The sequence below is a fragment of the Labrus bergylta genome, chromosome 8, assembly GCF_963930695.1.
Source record: "Labrus bergylta chromosome 8, fLabBer1.1, whole genome shotgun sequence".
Taxonomy (NCBI): domain Eukaryota; kingdom Metazoa; phylum Chordata; class Actinopteri; order Labriformes; family Labridae; genus Labrus; species Labrus bergylta.
This window is the reverse complement of record NC_089202.1, coordinates 16,259,474-16,283,224: the sequence shown is the minus strand read 5'-3', so window position 1 is coordinate 16,283,224 and position 23,751 is coordinate 16,259,474. Positions and strand designations below refer to the sequence as shown.

The window sequence follows — 23,751 nt, the reverse complement described above, 5'->3', positions numbered from 1 at the left end:
TATATATATATATGGTGTATTACAGAAATCTGTGAAACCTTTCCAACAAGCTAAAAGGAAACTACCTCTGAAATTTGCTCTGATGACAGTTATCAAAGACTTTTCATCTGCAAATCAGATGGCACGCTTCCTTTAATTGATTTGCATGTCTATGGAGTGCGTAGAAGGAAACTTTTTCAGGTTTTCCTTTTAAACCTGAAAACATAAATAAATAACATCAAGTTTATCCTGTCTGTAACGATCTTATCAAAGAGCTTGTGTGACATGTGGTTGCAGTCACTTCCAGTCCATCTTGTCTTGAATGTTTTCCCCACCGTCTCCTCACAAGAGCAGTTCTTCTTGTTAATGCTGACTCTTTGATATTACACAAGTGTACACGGGTGATTAAATGTATGCGAGCATGTAATGAATGTTATGTGTGCTTTGGGAGATGCACAGCACATTTCGTTTGGTTCACATAACGATAAAGCCGCTCCTGTCTACTTTTAATCGCTTTAATAAGTTTAAAGTTAAAGTATGCTGTACCAAAGGGAATTCACTCGAGTCACTTACGAGTTGTTCTTTCACAAAAATATCTCTTACAGATTTATACCCACTAACATGTCCAATCTGTTGCTTCTTGTGAAATTGTGATTATTTTTTTTCCTACTCGCGCAGACTGTTTTTGGATGGGTACACGTTGTCAGTGTTGTTATTTGCCTGTCAAACTGGCTTGTATAATGGCTGATGGACTTTCATAGACTGCTGGTAGCTCAGTGGTTGAAGCCTTATTAATAAAAAAACTAGAACCACATGGAGGCCCTGACAAACAGACAGGCACACAATATACAGCAGGCATGGCTTCACCGCACGACACTTGGTTTGTCTATAATTACGGGAACGCAGGCAGCAGGACGAGAACACAATCGGTGCTCAAATGCAACTCTGAATCACGACTGTGAGACGGAAACAACACTAGGAATTTTTATTTTACAAATTTAAAAAAAAAACTTTACAAAGAATCTGATAAAAGTTTGAGGGTTTAAAGGAGGATAGTGAGCGACGAAAGTGACAAGATGTATTGAGCTGTACTCATTGGAAAGCACAAATCCATCAGGATGAGATGAATACATGGAGAAGAAAAGGGGCAGAATTACCTGGCTCTGCTTTGTGTTAAACAACACTGACCCCTAGTGGTGGAAGTTGGGATCATTCAGAGAGTTATTTGCATAATGCCTGCGTTCAGAGTCAGTGTGAACGCACTTATGCTTCTCAATGAGGACAATGAATGCTGAAGTGTAGTAAGTTATTTCTGCTTGAATGCTTTTATATTTGTTGTGTATTTGTTTTTTTTAAGTGTGTGTACATGTGTGTTTATACTACTTGTGTATGTTATTTGCATGTGTATTTTTTTTCCAGATGTACAATCATGAGAACATTAGATCTAAGAACAACAGTCTGTGTACAGTATGTGTCTATGAGGTGTGTGTGTGTGTTCTAATAATGGTGCCTGGTGGACTCGGGCTTCCTTTGATGCGATGAAGGCCGACAGGCGTGAAACAGGTCCAATCAGGCGCGTGGGCGCTGCCAATTAACCCCTTTCACCGTGTGAAACCAAACATAATTGCCTGGGGTGCAGGGGGCCACTGGGCCATGGCCTGCCCAGCGTAGGCTGAAATGGGCATTAGCAGTGCTGCCAGGTGACCATTACACACAATTGAACCGCTGGGTGTTCCTCCAAATCACATAGTTAGTGCTGCTACCCAGACCTAATTGGCATGGCATTACCAAATGGACCCTATTTCTAATTTTCACACCTACACAATTTATCTGGGGTATCTTCAGAGGTGTACTTTGCTAGGTGTCATACACTACTGCTGGCATACTGTATTTATTATACGTTTTTTTCCCCCCAATTTCACTCTGGGATTGTGGATTATGTTATGTTTGCATTATTACATTTCTCTGTTTGTAATACATGTTGATGCTTTCATTCTTCTTCTTAAATTGTTGCAATAATCGTTACTGGAACAAATAACGTTTAATAAGTCAGGCTTTGTGTGCACTGATAATCACATTTTGTTCATGTTGCGCTCAAGGCAAGTATCCCACATTTTAGTCAAACACCCAACACTAGAACAAATGAAACTAGAGCAGCGCTCTGTTAACAGTAATGCTGCAACAACAGAGTTTACTGAGAATCCATTTTCACTCATTTTTCATTTATATTCATATTCCTGCAATAAATTAATAAGTATGGTTATTAATGCTGTGTGATAAAATGGCTGCAGTGCTTACTATTCATGGCACTTTATTTTAAATTAAAGAGCCAACTACTGATAATAAACTGTCAGCTGTCTGCCTTTTTATGAACAGTTCAAGAGTCTCCTGATGAACGTAAGATGGATAGATAGAATTATCAAAAAAAGTATGTAGTAGGATGTAAAAGTAATCTTAGTGCATCAGTGTGGAAGTGCAAAAGAAATACTGAACTAAATGTGACATCACGATCAATACCTATTGGAACTGGTATTAACAATGTATTAAGGAAAAAACAAACAAACACAGTAGGCCTACAGAAATACCAATTACACCTCAATTGGACAATACTGTAGGATTGTATCTAATACAGAAGATTCAGAACAATTTGTGTAGTGCAGTGTTATAGATGTAACTCGTGTAACGTGAGGGTCCGATGTGTGGTGGATTGATCACTCGAGTTAAGAGTAACAGAAGGATGGAGACGGATAACTTTCTCAGCAGCAATTTACTGTCATCCACATTGTTCTGCTACACAACAACCACCACACTTCCTTGTTACACTTTACACGTCCCGTCATTAGCCAATCAGAGGTTAGGATGATTAAACTCAAGGCAAACATTATGACAAACACAGATTCAATATAATTTGGTTACTATAGGTGCTATTGCAAACATTAAAACGTGAATCATCAATATTAACTTTGTAAACTCAAATATGTAAATAGTTCACTGCATAAATGTTAACTTATTTTTAACTTAAACTTAAATACATGGATTAACTCATGAATTTACTTCACTTTTAAATCTTTTTTTTTTTTTTTTTAAACTTTCTTTATTGGTTTTATATATTAACAACATTTCCACTTAGCAATGTCCATACAGAATGTGTGTGTTTTTTTTCCCCAACAAGAACAAGATAAACAAAATTCACTTTTAAATCTTACACTCGTAACTGCAAGCTGTCTGCATATTCATACAGATTCCTTTTTGAATAAATTAAATTGCAGCATTGCAAATAGCAGATCAAATATAAATTTGTGAGTAATTCTGAACTTTTACGAACACGGTATTTCAAGTTTGGGAAACACATATTCATTTAAAAAAAAAATATATATATATTATTCTGACATGTTATATTTTCCCCTGCGTTGGTAATCAATCAATCAAACTATATTTATACAGCACCTTTCAGACAAATTAAATTGCAGTTCAAAGTGCTTAACAAGGGAGCAGAAAAGTTATTGACGAAAAGTAGTTTATAAAATCATTGATAAAATCATTGAGAGACCAATGCACACCAATAAGAATTAAAAAATAAAATATATGTATAAAAATAAAATACAATAAAATACGACACATAAAAGCAACAGGATATTAAAATAAATACATAAGAGGAAAACATTTAAAATTGTAGTAGGATAAAAAGACAATACAGTAATGTTAAGATTTGAATTGATATAAAACACTATATAAAAGCCAGACCGAACAAATGAGTTTTAAGACTGCGGTGGTAGTACATTGTTTTGACCACTAGGGGTCGTTGTTTCACCGTCTCCACTTTGCCCTCCTGCCTCTCTGTCTGCCTGCCAGACACAGAAATGTTGGCAGAACACCCCCTCCTCACCGAGTCAGGGGAAAAAAATGGCGGACAAGCGCTAAATCCACACCAGAAACAAACAAACACGTTACTAAGCAAGGTAAACATCCTCGGATACGCCGAGCAACGTCTTCTTTTAGACTAGACTTCAGCGTTACGCCCTCATTACCAGCAGCTAGCCTCAGCGTGCTGCTACGCTCCCCCGGTTTTTTTGTTGTTGTTGCTAATGCTAATATTTATAATCAGATCATACGAGCTAGCGAAGCCGCCTAGCATGCTAAGCTTAGCATCCTGGTGCAAGTGGGCATGACTCCTGGTGTAGCCGTGCGTAGCATTAGCATGCTGGAGGAGCTGCTCTGCACTGTCTGCACGTCTCATCTCCATTCATCTCGCCTGTTTTACAGCGTGTAACGATACAGCCACTGCAGTGTTAACTCCCGGGTAGCTTGATTAGTGATGCTGTCACGTTTATTGAGCGGCTAGCGCGTATGCAGATGTAGCACAGGAGAGGGCGGGCTGGGGGGGGGAAGAGAGAGAGAGAGGGGGGGGGGGGTGTCCCATGTGTTGGCTTTGTGTTTTGAATGGAGCGCAACTTGAGACGTGATCATTTGGTTGTAAATGGAAAACGAAATGTTCTGTGTCAGTGTCAGAGACAAGAAGAGGTGCTAGATTGTTTTGTTTTTTTTAACACTCACCTGACCGGTGAGGAGGAGGAGGAGGAGGAGGAGGGTGTAGTACCTGCTGACCTCTCATATGTCTGTCCTCCTGTCACTGTCGGGGAAAAAAAACAAAAAAAAACAGGGAGCGGGGCCGCTTTAACTTGGACGCCACCCCCCCCCCCCTTTGGCGGAGGAAAAAGGCGCACTTCCATTCAAGAAAATCATCCGGGGTGGAGAAACGCTGCTAAACGGTGATGAAGTTTTAAGGTAGGTGTTTTAACAATGTCTTATCAAAGTAACACTATGGCTCTTTTTTTTAATTCATTATAATTATTTTTTTTATACATGTATTCACATAAACTCTTATTATAAAGTGTCAGTGTTGACTTGTTTGTGATGCCATGTTTAGCCACTCTCATGTTAAAGGTTGTTTGTGTTGTTGTCTAAAGAAGGTCACAGTGGAGCGTGAAGCCCTTGTGTGTACGTCACTGTGACCTGTTGACCTGTTTGTTGTGTCTGGACTGGTAAAAGTTGGTCAGCCCCAGTGTCTGTGGGGGTAACAGACATAAAACCTGTGTTGGGGGGAGGGGAGGGGAGGGGGGGTACTTTTGTCCACTATCTGATCATTAGAGATTTTTGTAAATAAACAGCAAATATATAGTCATTTAAACACATAAAGGGCATTTCTTATTTTCAGAAGGCAAACACTATTATACTCTTGTGAAATTAATGAATTGGAGTAATTGTGTTAGGTTGTAGGGGATTGATTGACACCAAAAAAGAAAATGTAAGAAAAGTGTTGATTAAACTCTTCTGTGAAGTTTTGATTTAAAAGTTGGTTTTGCTGTTATGTGTTTGACTTTGTATTGCAATAAATGTTTAGTCCCTTGCACTTATACCAAGTACTGTTTGTATAGCAAGTAGCTTTGATGTATTAGGATGGTCCAAGGAATCTTTAAAGGGTGAAACTTCAGATTAAATCCATATGTCGTACAATGTTGGTATGATCTCCTCTATTGAACCGGCCTATGGTAGCCTCCTTTGATGACCTCCTGCCTGGAGAGCAGACCACTGAACTACAGTGACAGCAAGGGTAGCTTGATGGTTTCCCTTTGAAACACGGTACAAGTTACATGTTGTATCTTGATCAGTGGTCTGAATACATAAAAGTATTTTGACTACAATGTAAAATAATCTGATGAGTTCACTTGTCAAAGCCATAACAAACATGATTTTAAAAGTTTGTCTCCTTAGATCTCACAGTTGTGTGTAGTTCACAAATCTACATTTCATGGATCTTTTTCTCTTTAGAGTGGAGGCCACTGTTGTGTTGTGAGCTTGGTCTGTATTGGTTGGAGCATGAGGAAACCCGTGCCTCAGAAAGGTAAGAATTGATTCTACTATTTTGATATTATTACAAAATTTCTAATTTATGTGAAGAAATTAAGTAAAGACAATTGTAGCAGTTTGCAGCAGAAGCTAAAGGTTCATTCCTACCATGGCCTTTTTCTTTTTCTGTGTGGGTAGATTTGTATACATTATCTTGTAATAGCCTTATTACCTTGTATTATGTTTGGAGCAGTGCGTTTGGCAGGTATTGCAAGGTAGTGAGTGATGTGAAAATCACCTGTAGTTGAGCGCTAATTCTGTCTCTCTTGGCCCCTCCAGCTATAGAGTGGAAAGATGCCAGACGGATCAAGCATGCCCGGAGTGGACGGCCCTCCCGGGTGCCCTCACAGTATCAAGGTAAATAAGCCACATCAGCCAGTGATATATGAAGTGAGTTTGGGCAATTTCAGCTGGAAACAGTGCCCAAGGATTTGCCTCGGCTTGGCTTCATCCATCATCAAGATTAAGTCGGGCACAAAGGTTGATAATAGAATTCCACTTCTTTGTCTATTTGTGTTGGAGCTCACAAAACACGTCAGGTAAAACTGAATAAAAAAGGGTTCATCAAACTTTCTACAAAAGGAAAAACACATCTGAACAATACTGTTGTACTCTCTAACTGTTGTGTTACTCGTCTTCTTTATCTTCAGGACATTTCAGCTGGGAGAAATACCTCAAAGAGACGGGTGCTACTGCTGCACCTTCTTCATGTTTTAGACAAGTGAGCATCACTGATGGCTCCCCTCTTGACTGTCCTTATCAAATCTATTTCTCTCTATCTCTTCTGTGGACATCTGAATAGCCTGAGTCCTGTTTCTGCTCCCATTGTAGTGCTGCCTCTCTCAACATTTGTCCATTGTCACTATCTAGAGCATCACACCGCCACTTAATGAGTTTAAGGCGGGGATGAAGCTGGAGGCCCAGGACCCGCGGAACACCACATCCACCTGCATCGCCACAGTGGTGGGCCTGACGGGCTCGCGGCTGCGGCTGCGCTTGGACGGCTCCGACAACAAGAACGACTTCTGGCGCCTGGTGGACTCCTCGGAGATCCAGCCCATTGGCAACTGTGAGAAAAATGGAGGCATGCTTCAACCACCTCTCGGTAAGGACACACACAGACCAAATGAAGGCGATACTTTGAGTTTTCTTTTGTAATAACAGTATGTTTCTTAACTTTTCATTCTGAAGGGTTTTCATTATGCCCACCAGGTGTCAGTGACTGACAGCACAGAGTGTCAGTATGTCATGTTAATGCTTATAAATAACTGCCTGACTCAGCCTCCAACCCACAACATATCTGTATCGCATACCAATGAACACGCCAGAACTCTCATATTTGACTATTTAGACAGATCACACAAAGTGACGCTGAGGGTGGCCACGTTTGTTGTTTTTTCTGTTATTTATGTGTGAATAAGTGAAGTTTTCAAGTCCTTTGTTCAAAATACCAAATATTATTATGGGAAAAAAATGTCCTTTCTGAATTCTTAGAGCCAAAATAACAACTCAAATATTCTCCTTCTACAGTAAAATAAAAACTAGGTTAACAGATATTTGGGGAGTTGGAGCCAGAGAGGAGTTTTTCTCCTGATAGTGAATAGTAGTTACTGTAATAGTATTTCCAGGATTATTCTGCGTCTCTGTTTCATATTTTTAACAGAACCTTTTGGTGTCACAACAATTGGCTTCTTCTTCTTCTTCTTCAGGTTTCCGTCTCAATGCATCGTCCTGGCCCATGTTTCTTCTAAAAACACTAAATGGAGCAGAGATGGCGCCCTCTCGCATCTTTCACAAGGTACCTGTACAAGGCTCACTAGCTCAGAACTTTATGAAAACCTATTAGCTGTATCATCAGAGAAGAAGGTATCATGTTTTCTATTACAAGTCTTACTTTTACGACTTGTTAATACTGGCTTTGTTTGATTAGTTTACTCTGTAAAAATATCATGCACAGAGAACTTCGTACTTGACCCCCCGTTTCTTTCCTCTCCGTGTTCCCCAGCAGGAGCCCCCTGCTCCGGAGCAGAACTCTTTCCAGGTGGGCATGAAGCTGGAGGCAGTGGACCGTAAGAATCCCCACTTTATCTGCCCGGCCACAGTGGGTGCCCTGCGTGGTGTCGAGGTGCTGGTCACCTTTGACGGCTGGCGTGGAGCTTTTGACTACTACTGCCGGTACGACTCGCGGGACATCTTCCCCGTGGGCTGGTGCACGCTAACTGGAGACAATCTTCAGCCGCCTGGAACCAAAGGTCAGCACCTAACATAAGGGAGGACGTGTTGTGAAAAAGGTTGCTTGTCTTTTTAAAAGTTCATCCAAAGGACCATCTATTATCATTGCACTTACTTAAGCTGCTCTATGCCTCAGTATAAGTGCTCACTGCTTTTTAGAAACGTTTCTGGAAACGTCCTCCCCTCAGATGTCAGATTTTTGTGGAGGCTGTGTCTGTGCATTTTTATAACTTTCCAAAAACAGTTATCTGACATTCACTCCCACATCATGCAGTGTTTTGCCGGCTGAGTAGAGTTGAGATAGGAGTCAACTTTTCCTTTGAACATTTCAACACCATACCTTCCAGGAGAGACTGTCGACTGTGTGTGGCCTTGCCCCCCTATTTAAATGATACCTGAGATAATCAGTTTCTCCTGCTTCATCACTTCAGTGCTAACCTTCTAAAAGCTCCTTGATTTACGACAGTCAGAAAACACTTTGTAAGAACTAGCTCTCTTAAGCGTTTTCTAGCCCCCAGTGCCTTTTCTCCATTCGTCTCCGTTTTGTGCTTTGGTCCTCTGAAGTCCCTCTCCCGCATGAATTAACATTTCAGAGATCATTTCAGGACTTTCAAGACCTGAAACTTTCCAGACATGCCTTTCACACACTACGCTACAGCAGGCGAATGTCTGTGTCTGACATGCTCTCTCAACTCCAAAAAACTGTTTAGTGTAGGTTGGAGAGCAGAGGGAAAGGGAGGGGGGGCCTGGGTGGACCATGCAGGAGAAAGAGGTGGGTGGGTTAATATGACTAAACTTGTACAAGTATGTTTCACAGTACAAACACAGTAGTAGATGACAGCAGTTAGGAGTCATAAGCAGTAAACCACGACTCAACGCGACTTCAATGTATGAAATATTATATTCAGGTGGTAGTTATCAAAGTTGAATGCATGAAGTTCACTGTGACTGACTGAGTGTGACTTTATCATCTTCCTAAGGGAAGTCATAATACATGCCCTGCTTATGTGGGACATCAATACACTGTAAAGATGCTGCTTTTATTCAGTGCTCTCACTCTTGTTTTGCATCGTTTCTGGAAATCAGGACCCCTTTCTACAACAGATCCAGTACACAACAAGCATGCTCGTGGTAGAAGATTTTACAGTTCTGCTTTAAAATCAAAGATCTGATGCATGAGGGTTTTTGTTTGAAACTGTGACGATCAGATTTAATCAATATTTTCTGCGTAGGTTTGTGATGACATTGCAGTGTGATCTGAGTTCATTATCCGCCTGAAGGCATCACGAGAAACAGATGATCAAGTCATCACCACACGTTGGCTCACTTTAACTCGAGACCATGTGCAAAACAATCTGGGTGATCCGTTGACCACAGTCTGTACAGTCGTTGTGTTTCTATTTAGGAAACATTTTCTGTATCGGGTGGAGATTTCTGGAAGTTTTAGCCTTGTTAACATTCTCAACATGTTGAAAAGAAAACTCAAACCAGGGCTTTAAACCAGTTCAGGCGATTTATTTTAGAAACAACAACAGGAAAAGGAGGATTCGAGGGTTATCATTCACAAGGTCAAACGTACTCATCTGTTTAGAATCCACAGAAAGAGTGGAAAAGGAAAGGAGGGAAGTGGGGAGGCAGGACATGTCTTTGTAGCCTTGCTAGTGTGTTTTATGAAGGCCTGGCATGAACCCAGTTGGCAGAGTTGGGGCCATGACGCGTTTGAAAGGAGCCAGGGTGCCCCTCCACAGGCCTCTCGCTGGCACCCGGACTTACAGTCTGATCAGACACATCGGAGGGAATGAGTTAAGTGAGGGGACAGAAGCGAGGAGAAAAGACAGACATATGCCGTTAAAGGATTGGATTGTTTACATTGTCAGCAGATGGTGGGAGGGGAGAGGAGGAGACGGGAGGAAAAAGGAGGAGCAACGCAGGGGAAGAGTGGTAGAGGAGGACAGGGCAGTAAGAGAGGGTGAATCTGAGGACAGCTGTGCAGACAATCACCACTTTTGACTTTTTGTTTGGACAAGAGAGGTGAGTAAAAGATGAACAAAGTTACAGACATGCAGCCGGAGCGATGGATTCAAAGCTCTTATGAAGTTGTCTTCCTGTAATATGAAGCGAGCTGTATGTGGTGGTTTTGTGAACTCGATGAACTCAGTGCACTCAGGGCAGAGGGGAAAAAATAATGGTTGCTTGTTGTGCGTTTGTTTGGCTGTTTTAACAAGTGCTGCCATTGATCAGTGAGCATGTAACCTCAAGCTCTTTAAACCTTTTAAACATATTATCTAGGAATCGTCCGGCCTGTGGACGATCAATCAGTTGTCTTGTTTTCCTGGATTCACAGTCTGAAAAGTAGCTGTTGCCTGCAGACTGAGCTTTGCATTGATTTTGCACGTCTGTGTGAAAGTGTGTTTAATAAATACAGCCCCACGGGCCACGACCTGTGTTAATGAATGTGGTTGCTCCTCTTGTAAATTTTCCCTCGGTTGAGCCCAGATGAATACCAGTGCTTTTCAGTTTGTGCACCGTGTGTGTGTGTGCACAGGATTGCAGGTGCATGTGTGAAGCCAGCTATCCTGCCCTATACTGTGCGGTTGTTTTTCCATGCACACTTAAAAAGCTTTGCCAGCTGCTTTGGCTTCTACAGCTAAGTTAAGCACCCTACTTATTTAGTTTTTTTTTTTTGATGTATTTAAAACTAGCCCTGCTCTAAATGCTTTCACATGTGCACATTCCCTCAGTGGTTTATGTGATTCCTGAAACACTTTTCTCTTCAAGATAGAGAAGGCGTGTGTTTTCCTGGATGGGAGTGTGAGGGATAAATTTGAAGGCAGTCTCACAGCTGTCAGCAGCTTGCTTCTTTATTAGGGTTTATTCTCCGGGCCTTTTTAAGGTGTTGTTCACACATATCTGCCAGCAGGGACATGAAGGTAGAGCAAAAACGAAAATGAGCTCTGATTTCTTCAGTCTTCTCTTTTCAGACAGTTTCTTCAACACCAGGCTGATACTTTTCAGAACTTTTTTTGTCTCTTCTTCATCTTTTGCTGGCTCAGTCACAGTATATGTAGGTAATGCCTGTACTGTTACAGCGCTTCATTTGCATATTTCCATTATAATATATTTTTCTTGCTTATATTTGTGTTAAACCGACATGCAGATAGTTGTTTTACAAGTAAGTTCTATGAGTGAGTTTTGTCGGCTGTATTTGCAAAATGAACGGTGCTTGGAGATCAACAAACAGCAGCAACATGGCTGTGAATTAGATCAGCAGACTTTGGGGGATGGGATAGATCGCCTTGATAACTTGTGCTGAAAACACCTAAACTCTGAAGCAAGTTGTGTTTGGGATAAGAGATCAACCAGTTGGGGACTCGGCCTACTGACCAATCAGATCTCTTGATCACAGAGGTCTGTGAGCTGATGGTGAGAGACTGACAAACACTTTGTCTTTCCTGTATGTTTTTTCCTTGTGAAGATTATGACTGTGAAAGATTTCACAAATGCAGTACAGTTATCATCCTAACAGAGACTAAATAAAACACTCAAGTATTTTACTTTATGAACTGAAAAGATTCATGTTAAGTGCTTTTAACTTATTTATTATAGACATACTGCTACCGTTTGGGGTTAAAGCTGGAACATACTTAAACTGTCCGACACCCCAGATTTGAGAATATAATTCATTTAAGGAAATAAATGTGACTTATTATATTCAGATTTATTGTGCACTAATGATAGTAATAAAGTGACATTATAAGCCTTGATCTGCACATTCACACAGTCCGTGACATGTTGAGGCAAGATTGAGGCAAGATGGCTGCCGTGGTGTGGCTGTCTCTAACAAGCTGTCTCTAACAAGCTGTCTCAAACATTTCTCTATTGAGGTCCTTCTGAGACATATTTGCAACTTAAATGTCTTGACAACAATCACAGCAACTTGTGATATCTCTGAAACCTGATCAGGAGCAACTTTTTTCACCAAACTCACAAGACAAACAGTCTACTCACTGTGAGAGGTAATGGAGACAGGACATCTCCCTTCAAACTATCTGGGAAGGGATGCAGCAAATTAAGCTCGAAATGATATCACACATGGATTTAAAACTTGAAACTATTAAAGCTGTCATCGCTCCCCGTCCTTCATCCAACAATAAAACTCCGAGCCAGGCCAAGGCCGATCCTGGTCAAACTTCTCCATTTCCAGGACAAGCTGAAGATCATGAAGCTCTCCAGGGAAAAGAGAGAGCTTGTGTACAAATTTGAGTGCACGTCTACCCGGACTTCAGTGCTGCTCTTGTCCAGAAACGCCGACAGTTTGATACAATTAAGAAAAGGCTTCAGGACCTGGACTTCAAATACTCCATGATTTTCCCCTGCTCGCTGAAAGTGTTCCATGATGGTAAGACAAAACTTTTTCACTCCCCCGAAGAGGCTGACGCTTTCTTCTGCGAGGCTAACTCTCCATAGCATGAATGCTAACCTGAACACTTCTCTCTGACAGACGCCTTTTGCTCTCTCCCGATCTTCTATACTCTCAGTATATTATTCATCTGGCCTGAACGATATGCTGACTGATTTGGTTTCCTATTACTTTAATGCCTGTATTTGTGTTCCGTTTGTGCAACAACTTTTAAAGTCGTCAGCAAGTTGATACCTGCTTACCAACTCCTGCTGTCAAAAGCGTGACTAGTTTGTTTGCCGTAAACATTGTCGCAAACTCAACACACTGAGTTGCAGCTGTCACAATAGTTCTACTTGTAGAAGCAGTTTCTCTTTACCAAAAATATTACCTGTCGAAGTACAACATGCAATTAATGAACTAAAGGATGACTGTGGAACTGGACCAGATGACATTGAGACTAAATTTATTAAGTTAGCTGCTCATATCTTGATGTACCCACTTTGCGACCTATTTAACCTTTCTATACCAACTTGTACTCTCCCTTCCACTTGGAAATGTGCCATAGTCACTCCACTTCATAAGGGAGGCGACCCTCGCGACACTAACAATTACCGCCTAATATCAATTTTAAATTCTTCAGCTAAAATCTTCGAGAAACTCATTTTCAATCAACTATCCCACTATGTTAATATCTTTAACATTTTGTCTCCATGCCAGTCTGGCTTCTTCAGACCTAACTTCTCAACATCTACAGCTCTTTTTACAAACAATGTTTTTTCTGCATCTGAAAACGGCAAACTCACTGGTGCAATCTTTCTTGACCTAACTAAGGCCTTCGACATTGTTGACCACTATTTACTTCTGGACAAACTTAATTCTATTGGTGTAACTCGAAATACTCTACTTTGGTTCAACTCCTACCTTCGTAACAGACGCCAGTGTGTTAGCTTTAACGGAAACTTATCAAATTACCTGACTGTCGAGAAGCGTGTGCCACAAGGCTCACACCTGGGACCACTCCTTTTCTCCATCTTAACGATCTTCCCAAAATTTGCTCAGACTGTCAAATATACTTGCTGACGACATCGTAATCTATACATCCAATGCTAATAGATCCTCAATTGAAAGATCATTACAAAGTGAGTTTGCCTTTGTTCAAAACTGGTTTACAACCAACAAACTATCACTAAACAAAAATAAATCATGTTGCTTGGTACTAGTCAAGGCCTTGGAGAAACTCCAGATCTGACCATTTCTTTTAATGATAGATCATCCCTTGAACTTGTCTCCTCTTTTAAATACCTGGATCTCTGGATTGATCCTGCTCTGTCTTTTAAACAACATATTGAAACCATTACAAACAAATTAAGTCGCAACCTAGGTATTCTCTATCGCTCTATAAATTGCTTTACTTTACTGATGAGGAAAAGAATTGTTATGCAATTATTATTACCAATACTGGATTATGGCGACATTGTTTATCAGAATACATTTGAAACACATCTTCAACCTCTTAATGTTATTTACAGTAGCCTCAGCAGCTTTGTTTTAAGGTGTCCCTACCGAACTCATCACTGCTCCATGTACCAAACTTTGAACTGGTTACCCCTGACTACAAGAAGACATTACCATTGGCTCCAATGTATTTTCAAATCTATCCACTTCAATTTTCCCTTTCATTTAAAACAATATTTAACACCACACAATTCCACATATTCTTTAAGACATACTCAGCAGCCTTTTTTTCTTGTTCCCAAAACCAATAAAGAAATCGGCAGACAAGCATTCAATTACAAAGCTCCCTCTGACTGGAACTACACATTTTCAAGAAATCACTGCTACCTTTTCTCACAAAACCATGTTGCTGCTTCTAATGGTAATGTCTTCTTACCCCTCTAATATCTTGATTGCATATGTCACTATGTGCATCTACCTCTGATGACTTTGTGTGGGTGCTGTGGCTTTGCGGGAGGGATACGTGGGTGGATGGGTGTTTGAGAGCCTTTATGTTTCTGTGTGTATTTTGTGCTTGACTGTCTGTATCACACTGTACTGTTGTGTTTTTGTTTTTGTGTTGGACCCTCTCAAAAACGAGATGGTTCATCTCAAGGGGCAATCCATCAAATAAACAGAATTTCTCATAATGTATGTTGTAACTGCAGCTGTGCTGATTTGTGCCTGAATTATGTTTTGAATTTCTTCATATTTTTTTGATATCATATTTTGCTCTGAGTTTGTAAAGTATGGCAGTCTGCTGATGGCAGAATCATTCATTCATGATAATGATATAGGCCATATAAAACAAACAACCCCCCTTATATGATAACAGGATTTTATGTGACCTTTGAGAACGACCTCTTTCGTCAGGGTTAGTTTGGCCAGATATCCAGAAGAAAGAGTATGTTGAACAAGCTCATAATAGAAAAAACAACCTGACCATGCTGTTTGAAATGTTCTTGTATCAAACACAGCTGTAGCATCTTGATTTTCCACAGTGATGGGGACTAAATCAAGGAAGTCATGTGGCTGTTGTTTAATGAAATATAAATTCTCAGTGCTTTGGGTTCCAAAAATACATTTGTTTTCTCCGCATTTGAAGAGATTCCTTCAAACTTTATGCCAAATACAAATTCCAAGCGCTCAGAGACATATCTGTTTTTTTCTCTATGAATGAATCTTCATTGTCGGTTGTGTTTTGATGTTATGCCACAAGTAAGAGCATATGAAATACGTTTTCAGAAATCCTCTGGGTTCATTTTAAAGTTCTTCAAATGAGCAGTCTTATGTAGCAACCTGTCACAGCCCCTGACCCTCTGTCCTCCTTTTACCTGTTCACATTCTCGCTGTGAAGCACACTTCAGTTTTTAAAGATGTGCAGAGGGGGGGTCCTAAGGCGTATAAGTGGGGAGGATGGTTCAACTGAGGGAAAGTGTTTCACTGCTGGGACTGATTGACCTCCTCTGCTGCTGTGCTGAACCTCGGGTGCTTTAAGCAGTCTGGATTTAGTTCTGCAGCGAATGACCTGAAGGGTTGTTTAACTTTAAAAAAAAAAAAAACTTGGATGCAACATAAAGAAAAAGGAGGGGACGAGACTTTCAGTCTGTGTGTGTGTGTGTGTGTGTGTGTGTGTGTGTGTGTGTGTGTGTGTGTGTGTGTGTGTGTGTGTGTGTGTGTGTGTGTGTGTGTGTGTGTGTGTGTGTGTGTGTGTGTGTGTGTGTGTGTGTGTGTGTGTGTGTGTGTGTGTGTGTGTGTGTGTGTGTGTGTGTGTGTGTGTGTGTGTTATATAACTTTCCTCTCGGTTGTTTGGAGTCAATCAGGGACATTACAGCCTACAGCACAAAGGATTCTGGGATGTGAGTGCAGAGGGGCGCATGACTCATTCTGCTTTTTGTTAGTGTTACGTGAATGTTGCGTGGGGATTGAGTGGTGTGATTTGTTTTGAATGAACTAATATCTTTTTGTCAGATCTTTCCCATCACGTAACACTTTCACATAAATGCTAGTCTACACCATTTATATTAAATGCTCCAATTGGTTTGGACACATTATTTAACCTCATGAATGCAAGTCATCATGACCAGTATCTGCTCTGACTGTACAGACATCATTATATTTCCATGTACCTGCTTTGTCTCAATGTAGAGCCTCTACCTGTGTTCATTAGTCCTTTTTTGCTCAAGTGTTATGCATCTTTTCACTCAGTTCCCTTTTCCTTCTGTGTCTCCCCCCCCCCCCACCACCCAGTAGTGTTGCCTAAGAGCCTCGGGGCACTAACAGACGGGAGTGTGGAGAGCCCAGCCATGCACCCTACCCCCACGGTGGGCAGACCTCCAGGTCAGAGAGGTCGCAAGCCAGGCCGCAGGAAAACCAAGGTGACAGGCCTGTGGGGCCAGAAGGGCTCAGCACTGGGACCACAGAGCATCCAGGCGGGCAAAGGCCTGGAGCCCATCAAGGTCCCCAAGAAGCGAGGGCCCAAGCCTGGCAGCAAGGTAGGAAAGGGGTGATGAAGCGAAATATGGACAGAAAGTTGTCTTTGATGGTATGGTCAGTTTACCTTAGTAGCTGAATACATATTTATTACATTTTGTGTATTCACATCTAGACAATACTACCTAATACTAATGGAATGAATAAGATTAGTTAAGTAAATCATACTGAACTGGCATCTCAAAAAGGCTGCAAAAAGGTGATGAGGTTCTTTTTAACCAGAAGCTTAAGTTGCATGTTAACACTTTTTACCCGGTATCATGACAAAGGCTGACATCATAAAAAAGTTGGCTCCACTTGACGCCTAATGTTTTCCTTTGTTTTGCAGTTGGGCTGGGCAAAGAGAGCAGGGTGGCTGGGAGATGCCATGGCTGGCCCAGGACGGCCTGTGACGGGACCAGCCCGGACCAGAGGCAGACTACCGGCTAACTGGGCACAGAGGATAGCTCTGCAGCAGGTCCAGACTCAGGCTGAACCTATCAAGATCCCAAAGAAAAGAGGGCCAAAGCCAGGCAGCAAGGTAGCCACTCTGTACTTAGAAATGAACACAGGCGACACTGAACTGCAGGATTTCAAATAAAACATTTTGCCACGTGAGGTATCTTATCAGCCAATTACTTTATAGAACATGTTTTACATCACCTGTCACAGAAGCTTTAAGTCATTATCTTTTTTTCCTTTGACAAAGTATTGAGTCCACAAAAGGCCTATCAGCTACTCATTGTTTTGCATGATATAGTATATATTTGCTCCGCTTCATCTGCTCTTCTCTCTGTGTTACTACCTTTCTCACTAGTATTGAAGGACCACAGCTTAGGAGAAAATGTTTGAAATACAAAGAAAATGAAAAAGTGTAACCTCTAACGTACGGGAGTGAAATCTATGAGCGAATGCCGTTGAGTTTGTCCATGTTTCTCACACAATGCAGATTGAGCAGCTTTTCGTTTCAAAGGCAACAACAGGTAGAGAAGCCCAGTGGTTGTCCACGAGTAATTTTGGCAGCTTTAGTTTGTATGCTGGCAAAGCAGGTAGCCGCACTCACCCAGTCTCAATAATGTGCTGAAGAGAGCTGAATGGAAACACTTGGCAGAGACATGCAAGTTGCTTTTGTTCTGTGTTTTAACTTTATCATCCCTGACTGGGAGTTTGTTTTTACTGCCAGGGAAAAAAACATGCATAATGTTAAACACACTGTAGCTCTGACAGGACAGCACGCTTGTTCAAGGAGTTCAAATTTAAACATAATGACTAAATGCAACGTGAACGCTAACACTCAACACTGTATGTTGGACCTTTTATTGAAAAAGTGAAAAGACCAACGCTGTCCTGAATCTCTACATATGTGTGTTTTGTATCCAGAGGAAACCTCGCGTGGTACCTAATCCAGTCCCCACGTCTCCCACCAGCAGCACTCCAGAGCCCGACACCAGCACTGTGCCTCTGGACAACGCCACCATCCCCAACTCTGCACTACAGGCTCCCACAGGTGCAATACCACACAGACATGGACAATACTGCATGTTATTATTGAAGGACAAACCTCTCCTGGATGTTCAGTACATGTTTAAGAATGTGGCTCATTCTGTCACATGAATACAGAGTGGCATCAATAAGGAAAGAGACAAAATGTGTGCAAAGTGTCTGCTACAGTAATGCGTTATAATTCTATTTTTATTCAATCGAATAAGTCATTTGACCCTCTGTTTAACTCCTTTGTCTGTTGTTTGTCCCCTAGTTTGCGTGTATCTAAATAAGTACGGCAAGGTGGGACCCCATTTGGACCAGCGGCGTATCCAGAAGCTCCCAGACCACTTTGGACCAGGCCGGGCCTCTTCGGTGCTTCAGCAGTGTGTTCAGGCCTGCGTGGACTCCGCACACAATCAGGGCACGGTCTTCTCCTGCCTCAAGTCTGGACAAGGAGGTGAAGTCATTTCAGGTAAGAATATGATTATTTTTCTTTTCTAACTACTGTGTTCTCCCGGTCTCCTCTAGTGTGTATTTTTGTTTTGGTTTTTATGGTTAGTTACCCTCCAATAGAGCGGGTTGTAGTGATCTCATCACACATGCTCACACATGCAACAAAAGACTTCTCATTGAACAGATAATAATCCTCACTCCTTTCTTCCCGTTTGTCCTCCGTAGCTTTCTTTGACCAGCAGCAGCGCACTCTGACTCTGCCCACAGTCAGCAGTGTCACCTACGTGCTCCGCTTCCTGGAGAAACTGTGTCACAACCTCCACTGTGATCCTCTGTTTGGCAGCCAGCCTGTAGCCAGAGGAGGTCTGCACTACGACACTCACACATACACTACAGGTCAGAGTTACACACTTCATATGTTTCTCAATGGGAATTAAACATTTTCTGACACAGCTGGACAAGAAGAGCAAAATAAGTTCAATGTAGACAACTTCAAACCATCTCTCGAGAGTTTAGATGTTTGAAGAACAAGATAAACAAAAAAAAGATGAGAGAAAGTTTCGTGCTTAGTTATTTATTTGAGTGGAGTAGAAAAGTTTGATGAAATGTGCTGTTCATGGCCAACCTGAAAGTAAAAAACAAAAAGGATTTGTTTCATGTTGAAGGTTCAATTATAACCTCAGAGGATGCTTGGTGTGCTTTTCTTGTTATGCTATTTTGGTTGCCTTTGTCCATAGAGGTAGAGTTAGAGTTAGGTAGAGAACTTATTCCTCCTGTATGTGTTAGTTTCAGAGAAGCGAAATTTTGGAGACAGTCTGACAACGGGTCCCGGCCGAGGCACCAAGCGGTTCCTCCAGAACTACAACAGTCCCCTCCCTCAGAAACTTGCCAAAATCCCCCGACACTCCATTGATGGTATGTCACTTTATAGTTTCTTGTTTTTCATTCTTTTCTTTGAAACTGCTCTGGATGTTATAAGGTGCAATTTGTACAAGTAAAAAATAATAATATATAAATAGGATGAGTAGAAAATGACAAAACATACCGTTCAGGTGGATCACCAGGTCAATGTGAAGGCGAGATATTCTGTTTTTCTCTTCCTGTTTTTCTCTTTGTGTTTTACAATCAACTGAAGATCCACCTCAAACAAAGCATTTCCCTGACTAAACAAACCTTCCACTCCTTCCACTGTACCTGTTTGTATAAACAATGGCTCCCAGGCCTTAAAGCGGCACCACAGTTTATGTAAAGACATTTCACTCCAATAATCGAGTGCTCTAAGCTGTCCAGTAAATTCTTATAGAAAGCTATTAAAGCCGACAGTAAAGGAGAAGAAGCTCTTGGCTCAGGAGTAAGCGGTGTTAAGTTCCGGGGCAGGAGTTTAATCATTTAATCATCTTTCAATTTCCTCCGCTTTTAATTAAGTTAATGGAATATTTGAAGAGATTTATGTTAAAGGGTAAGCTCCCCCTTTTAAAGGGCATTCCACTCATGTAGAAGGACAGGACACAGAGTCAAATCACTGCAGGACTTCCTGAGAGCTAACACATAGAATTAATTAAAATAAATGTTATTTGTATTTTTATACATGTTGCAGAATCATTTGTTTATTAATACATTCATTCATTTTAACCTTTAGTAATGTTTCTACAATGATGTATTTATTGAGTCTTCTGGTTTGTTCTGCTTCCAGCGCCGTCCTTCATGGAAAACAGTGTTGCCGTGTCAGAGCACTTAAAGAAGAGTCCTCTCTCTCCGAACTCTACAATACAAACTCCTGGCATGAGGTCACCCTCCAAGCTGCTGCATCATAACAACTCCACAGGTAGGAGGAGACGCTGATACAGGAAACACTGTGTCTCTCTTCATTTACACAAAATCATTAAAATCATCAAAATGGTCAAAACTGTTTTTGTTTTTTCAGAAGATAAAAATCATACACAATGCATGTAGGGGGCCGCTCCACAGTGTGCGACCCAGCAGCCTACCTGTCGACATGACTCAGTAGGCTGTGAAACTGAATTGTCCATCTGGTATTTTGGAGTCTGAATCTGAAGAAAATACTCAACATGACTCAATAACACAACACACAACAGCGCTATGAAACAATGAGTTGTCTGATTTTTTTCCACAGGCTTATGATTACAATGGGAACTATTGTTCCTTGATACATTTAGCATTGTTTGAATGATGTTTTGTATTACAAGCTTCATTGTATTAAAGTCCCTGGGCAGTTAGTTTATAACAGTGCAAAAAAAAAAAAAAAAAAAATCTCCAAGATTTTGAGTGAAATAAATGTCTGTAAAGTCACGTTCCTCTGATGATTGAGCTAACACTATGGTGGTCTAGCATGTCACAGCCTTATTTTCAGTACTCCTTGTTATTTACTAACCAGGTTTTCAGTCCTTATTCTTGTGAAAAATCCTGATCCTACACATAGTGTAGAACAAAGTAGTTTACTGTATTTGTCAATCTCTGCTGAGCTGCTACGGCAAAACACAGGAAAGATGGGACGCTGATGGCCTAGCAGTTAGGTTGCGCCGCATGTACAGAGGATGTAGTCCTCCAAGAGGGCGGCTTGGGTTGGAGTCTGACTTGTGGCTCCTTTCCCAAATGTCATTCCTCACTCTCTCTCCTGATATCTACTCTGTCCACTGTCCTAACTAAATAAAGGAAAAAAATAGTAGTAATCTAGTAGTATGGCAGAGTATGGACTACAGACAATGACACTTTAAAAAGACTTTTGAGATTACTAGTTCACATACATATAAGCACATTTAAAAATGGATAGACAATCTTTTTTTTTTTTTATGGATTTGATTTTGAGCTATTTCAATCTCAGGCAGTTTCCGGGAGAGCCCGAGGCCCAGCGGTCAGGACCCTAACCTGTGGACTGTGGAGGACGTTATGCAATATATCAGAGATATTGACCCTGTGCTGGCCCCACATGCTGACCTTTTCAGAAAACATGTATGTATTCTTTCATTATTGCAGAAAATAACTTAAAGTAACCCCTTTTCTGTATTAGAAAATATCACGTCTTCTCCTTCCTTCCCACTTCTGCAGGAGATTGATGGCAAAGCGCTGCTGTTGCTGCGAAGTGACATGATGATGAAATACATGGGTTTGAAGCTCGGGCCCGCCCTCAAACTCACCTTCCACATCGATAAGCTGAAACGTGCATGAGGAGGCTGGCCGACCAGCCTTCCAACGGGACTAAACACCAACCCCCATCCCCCTTTTCTAGGATCAGTATATCATGCACTGCATAGCGGACATATTCTGACCATTTACATGTAGCAGCTTTCTATCAGAGCCCCGTATCTGGTACAACACACCCTCTCCTGACCTCATCCAATGAGGAATGTTTATTTTGTGTAGCACAATCCAGCCCTGAGGCAGCATGGGATACGTAGGATCACCCATCAACAGTCTTGCATTTCAGTATAACTTGAAAAGTAACACGTGGCCATTTCAACCGTTAAAAGGCATTTGAAGCCTGCTTATATTCTGTTACATTTAATCTGTACATTTCATATTTTCTACATCATGAATTTATGGACTTTTTTCAACAGTTTATGTGGGATAAGTTAAAAGAAAGAATCCTTTTAAGGACAAAGAGCAGACACTAAATTAATTCCAGTTGCTGGGAATGTTCCTTAATGTCTCTGTTTGAGGCAGCATTTTTTCAATGACAACATTCGATATAGGAGAAAGACTTTACAGTAAAAACACACTTTATCCTGACAATACTGCCATGAGGAAATCTGTTCTTTTCTCTCATTCTGGATGTTGTTTACAATGCCTTGTCTGTTCTCTGTTATTTGTACTTTTTTAATTTTTATACTATATAAAGAGTTCTTATGTGGAGAGCCCTATCATACTAAACATTGTTCAATAAATATATAATAATTCAGCTGATGGTTGACCTGTTCTGTACTCTTAAGTTATGTATAAGAAAGCTATTTACTGTGTCTTTTGTTTAAAGTCTGTTACCAGAAATGGTTTTGTTTATAAATCTGAATGAAGATGTTTAATCCTTTTTATTTATCCTACATTTTTATATTGAGTCTATCTATACATGTCACATGAAACATTTGAGATGCGTGTAATTTAAAATGTACTAAGGTGTCATAAGAACATGCATGCGCTTCAATTTATAACATTATTGTTATTTCCTTCACAAGTTTACCGCTGAAGAGTACGTCCAGGCCCATTTATCTGTTGTTGTTTTCATTTGCAGCGGCTCACCAACAGAGGGCAGCACCGCCCTGTTTACCTGTGTGCACTCGTGTCTCCTTGCCATTTCTCCTTGGGCCTCACTATCATGCACTGCCATGGGTGGCCATATCTCCATCTGTTACAAACAGCATGATCATCTCAGTGATATTTTTACACCCACCTAAAGATGACTTCATGTGGCTGTTATTATTTTACAGCTCCCTTGTCAGCAATTCTCCTTTATTGCTGTGTAGTTATTCTGAATTATTTAAAGAAGCTCTTTCCTTTTTTATGAGTACGTGGACCTATTGTTCACGCTGTTCCTTGTGAATATCGCTGTCATTTGCCTCTGTGAGTACATGAGTGGGCCATTAGGCCTGTGGGCGACAGAGATACTTGTGTCTGCTGAAGCAAACTCAGCACAAGACAGAATCATGTAACCACATCCTTCAAGTGAAAACAGGAAAACATGGGGTTGAAAACAGTGACCAAACCCTCTGATTCTAACTGACATGGATGAGTATGAATGCACGCCTGTGTGTGTGTGTGTGTGTGTGTGTGTGTGTGTGTGTGTGTGTGAGAGAGCATATGACACATATACACAATCTGTGCTGTGTTTGTGTGTTCAGCTCAGGCACATGTGACAAGCTCAGGGCTCGTAGCTGATGCCTGTGCTTGTTGATGTGTTATAGTAGTCAAAGTGTTGTGCATGAAGCCAGTGCTATTTATAGAAACAACAGCTCCTTGTGCTGCATATTGGGTTTGTGAGGCAAGTTTTTACTTTAGCTCCCAACACTACTGTGGGGATTTTTTAATTTTTTTTCTTGGAGATTTCATTTCACAAAAAAAGGTAAATATATAACATGATTTTAAAGAAATGTGTCATTTCTTCAAAGTTATAGCTTACTGTAATACGAGGTACTTGGGGGAATTTCTGCCTAGATATTTACCAACATTACTGTGCAGTGCTCCTGAGTCATGCTCTGTCTTTACCCCAAAGAGTTGTACACTATGTAGAGTGGTGAGAGTTTCACTATATGTGAAAGGAAGTTTTGTGGGCTGGCACATCAGTTCCAACTGTGAGAGCAGGGGGGGAGGACAAACTC

General features: G+C 41.0%; 1 protein-coding gene across 3 annotated transcripts; it reads left to right on the top strand.

Moving 5' to 3' along the window:
- The first annotated feature begins 3,795 nt into the window (after nucleotides 1-3,795).
- LOC109999779 (polycomb protein SCMH1) lies at nucleotides 3,796-22,340 on the top strand. Of its 3 annotated transcripts, none has more exons than XM_065957703.1 (17): nucleotides 3,796-3,938; nucleotides 4,640-4,764; nucleotides 5,809-5,881; nucleotides 6,166-6,243; nucleotides 6,537-6,607; nucleotides 6,757-6,991; nucleotides 7,596-7,684; nucleotides 7,892-8,138; nucleotides 16,265-16,509; nucleotides 16,836-17,027; nucleotides 17,867-17,993; nucleotides 18,243-18,443; nucleotides 18,650-18,787; nucleotides 19,211-19,339; nucleotides 20,118-20,249; nucleotides 21,267-21,394; nucleotides 21,491-22,340. In XM_065957703.1, the coding sequence occupies exons 3-17, from the start codon at nucleotides 5,857-5,859 to the stop codon at nucleotides 21,608-21,610; spliced, it is 2,157 nt and encodes a 718-aa protein (XP_065813775.1). In that variant the 5' UTR covers nucleotides 3,796-3,938; nucleotides 4,640-4,764; nucleotides 5,809-5,856; the 3' UTR covers nucleotides 21,611-22,340. The 3 variants fall into 3 exon arrangements, with proteins under 3 accessions (XP_065813775.1, XP_065813774.1, XP_020510564.2); XM_065957702.1 differs by having other exon boundaries at nucleotides 3,797-3,938; nucleotides 16,268-16,509; nucleotides 18,650-18,820; XM_020654908.3 differs by having other exon boundaries at nucleotides 3,797-3,938; nucleotides 18,650-18,820.
- Nucleotides 22,341-23,751: the final 1,411 nt, after the last annotated feature.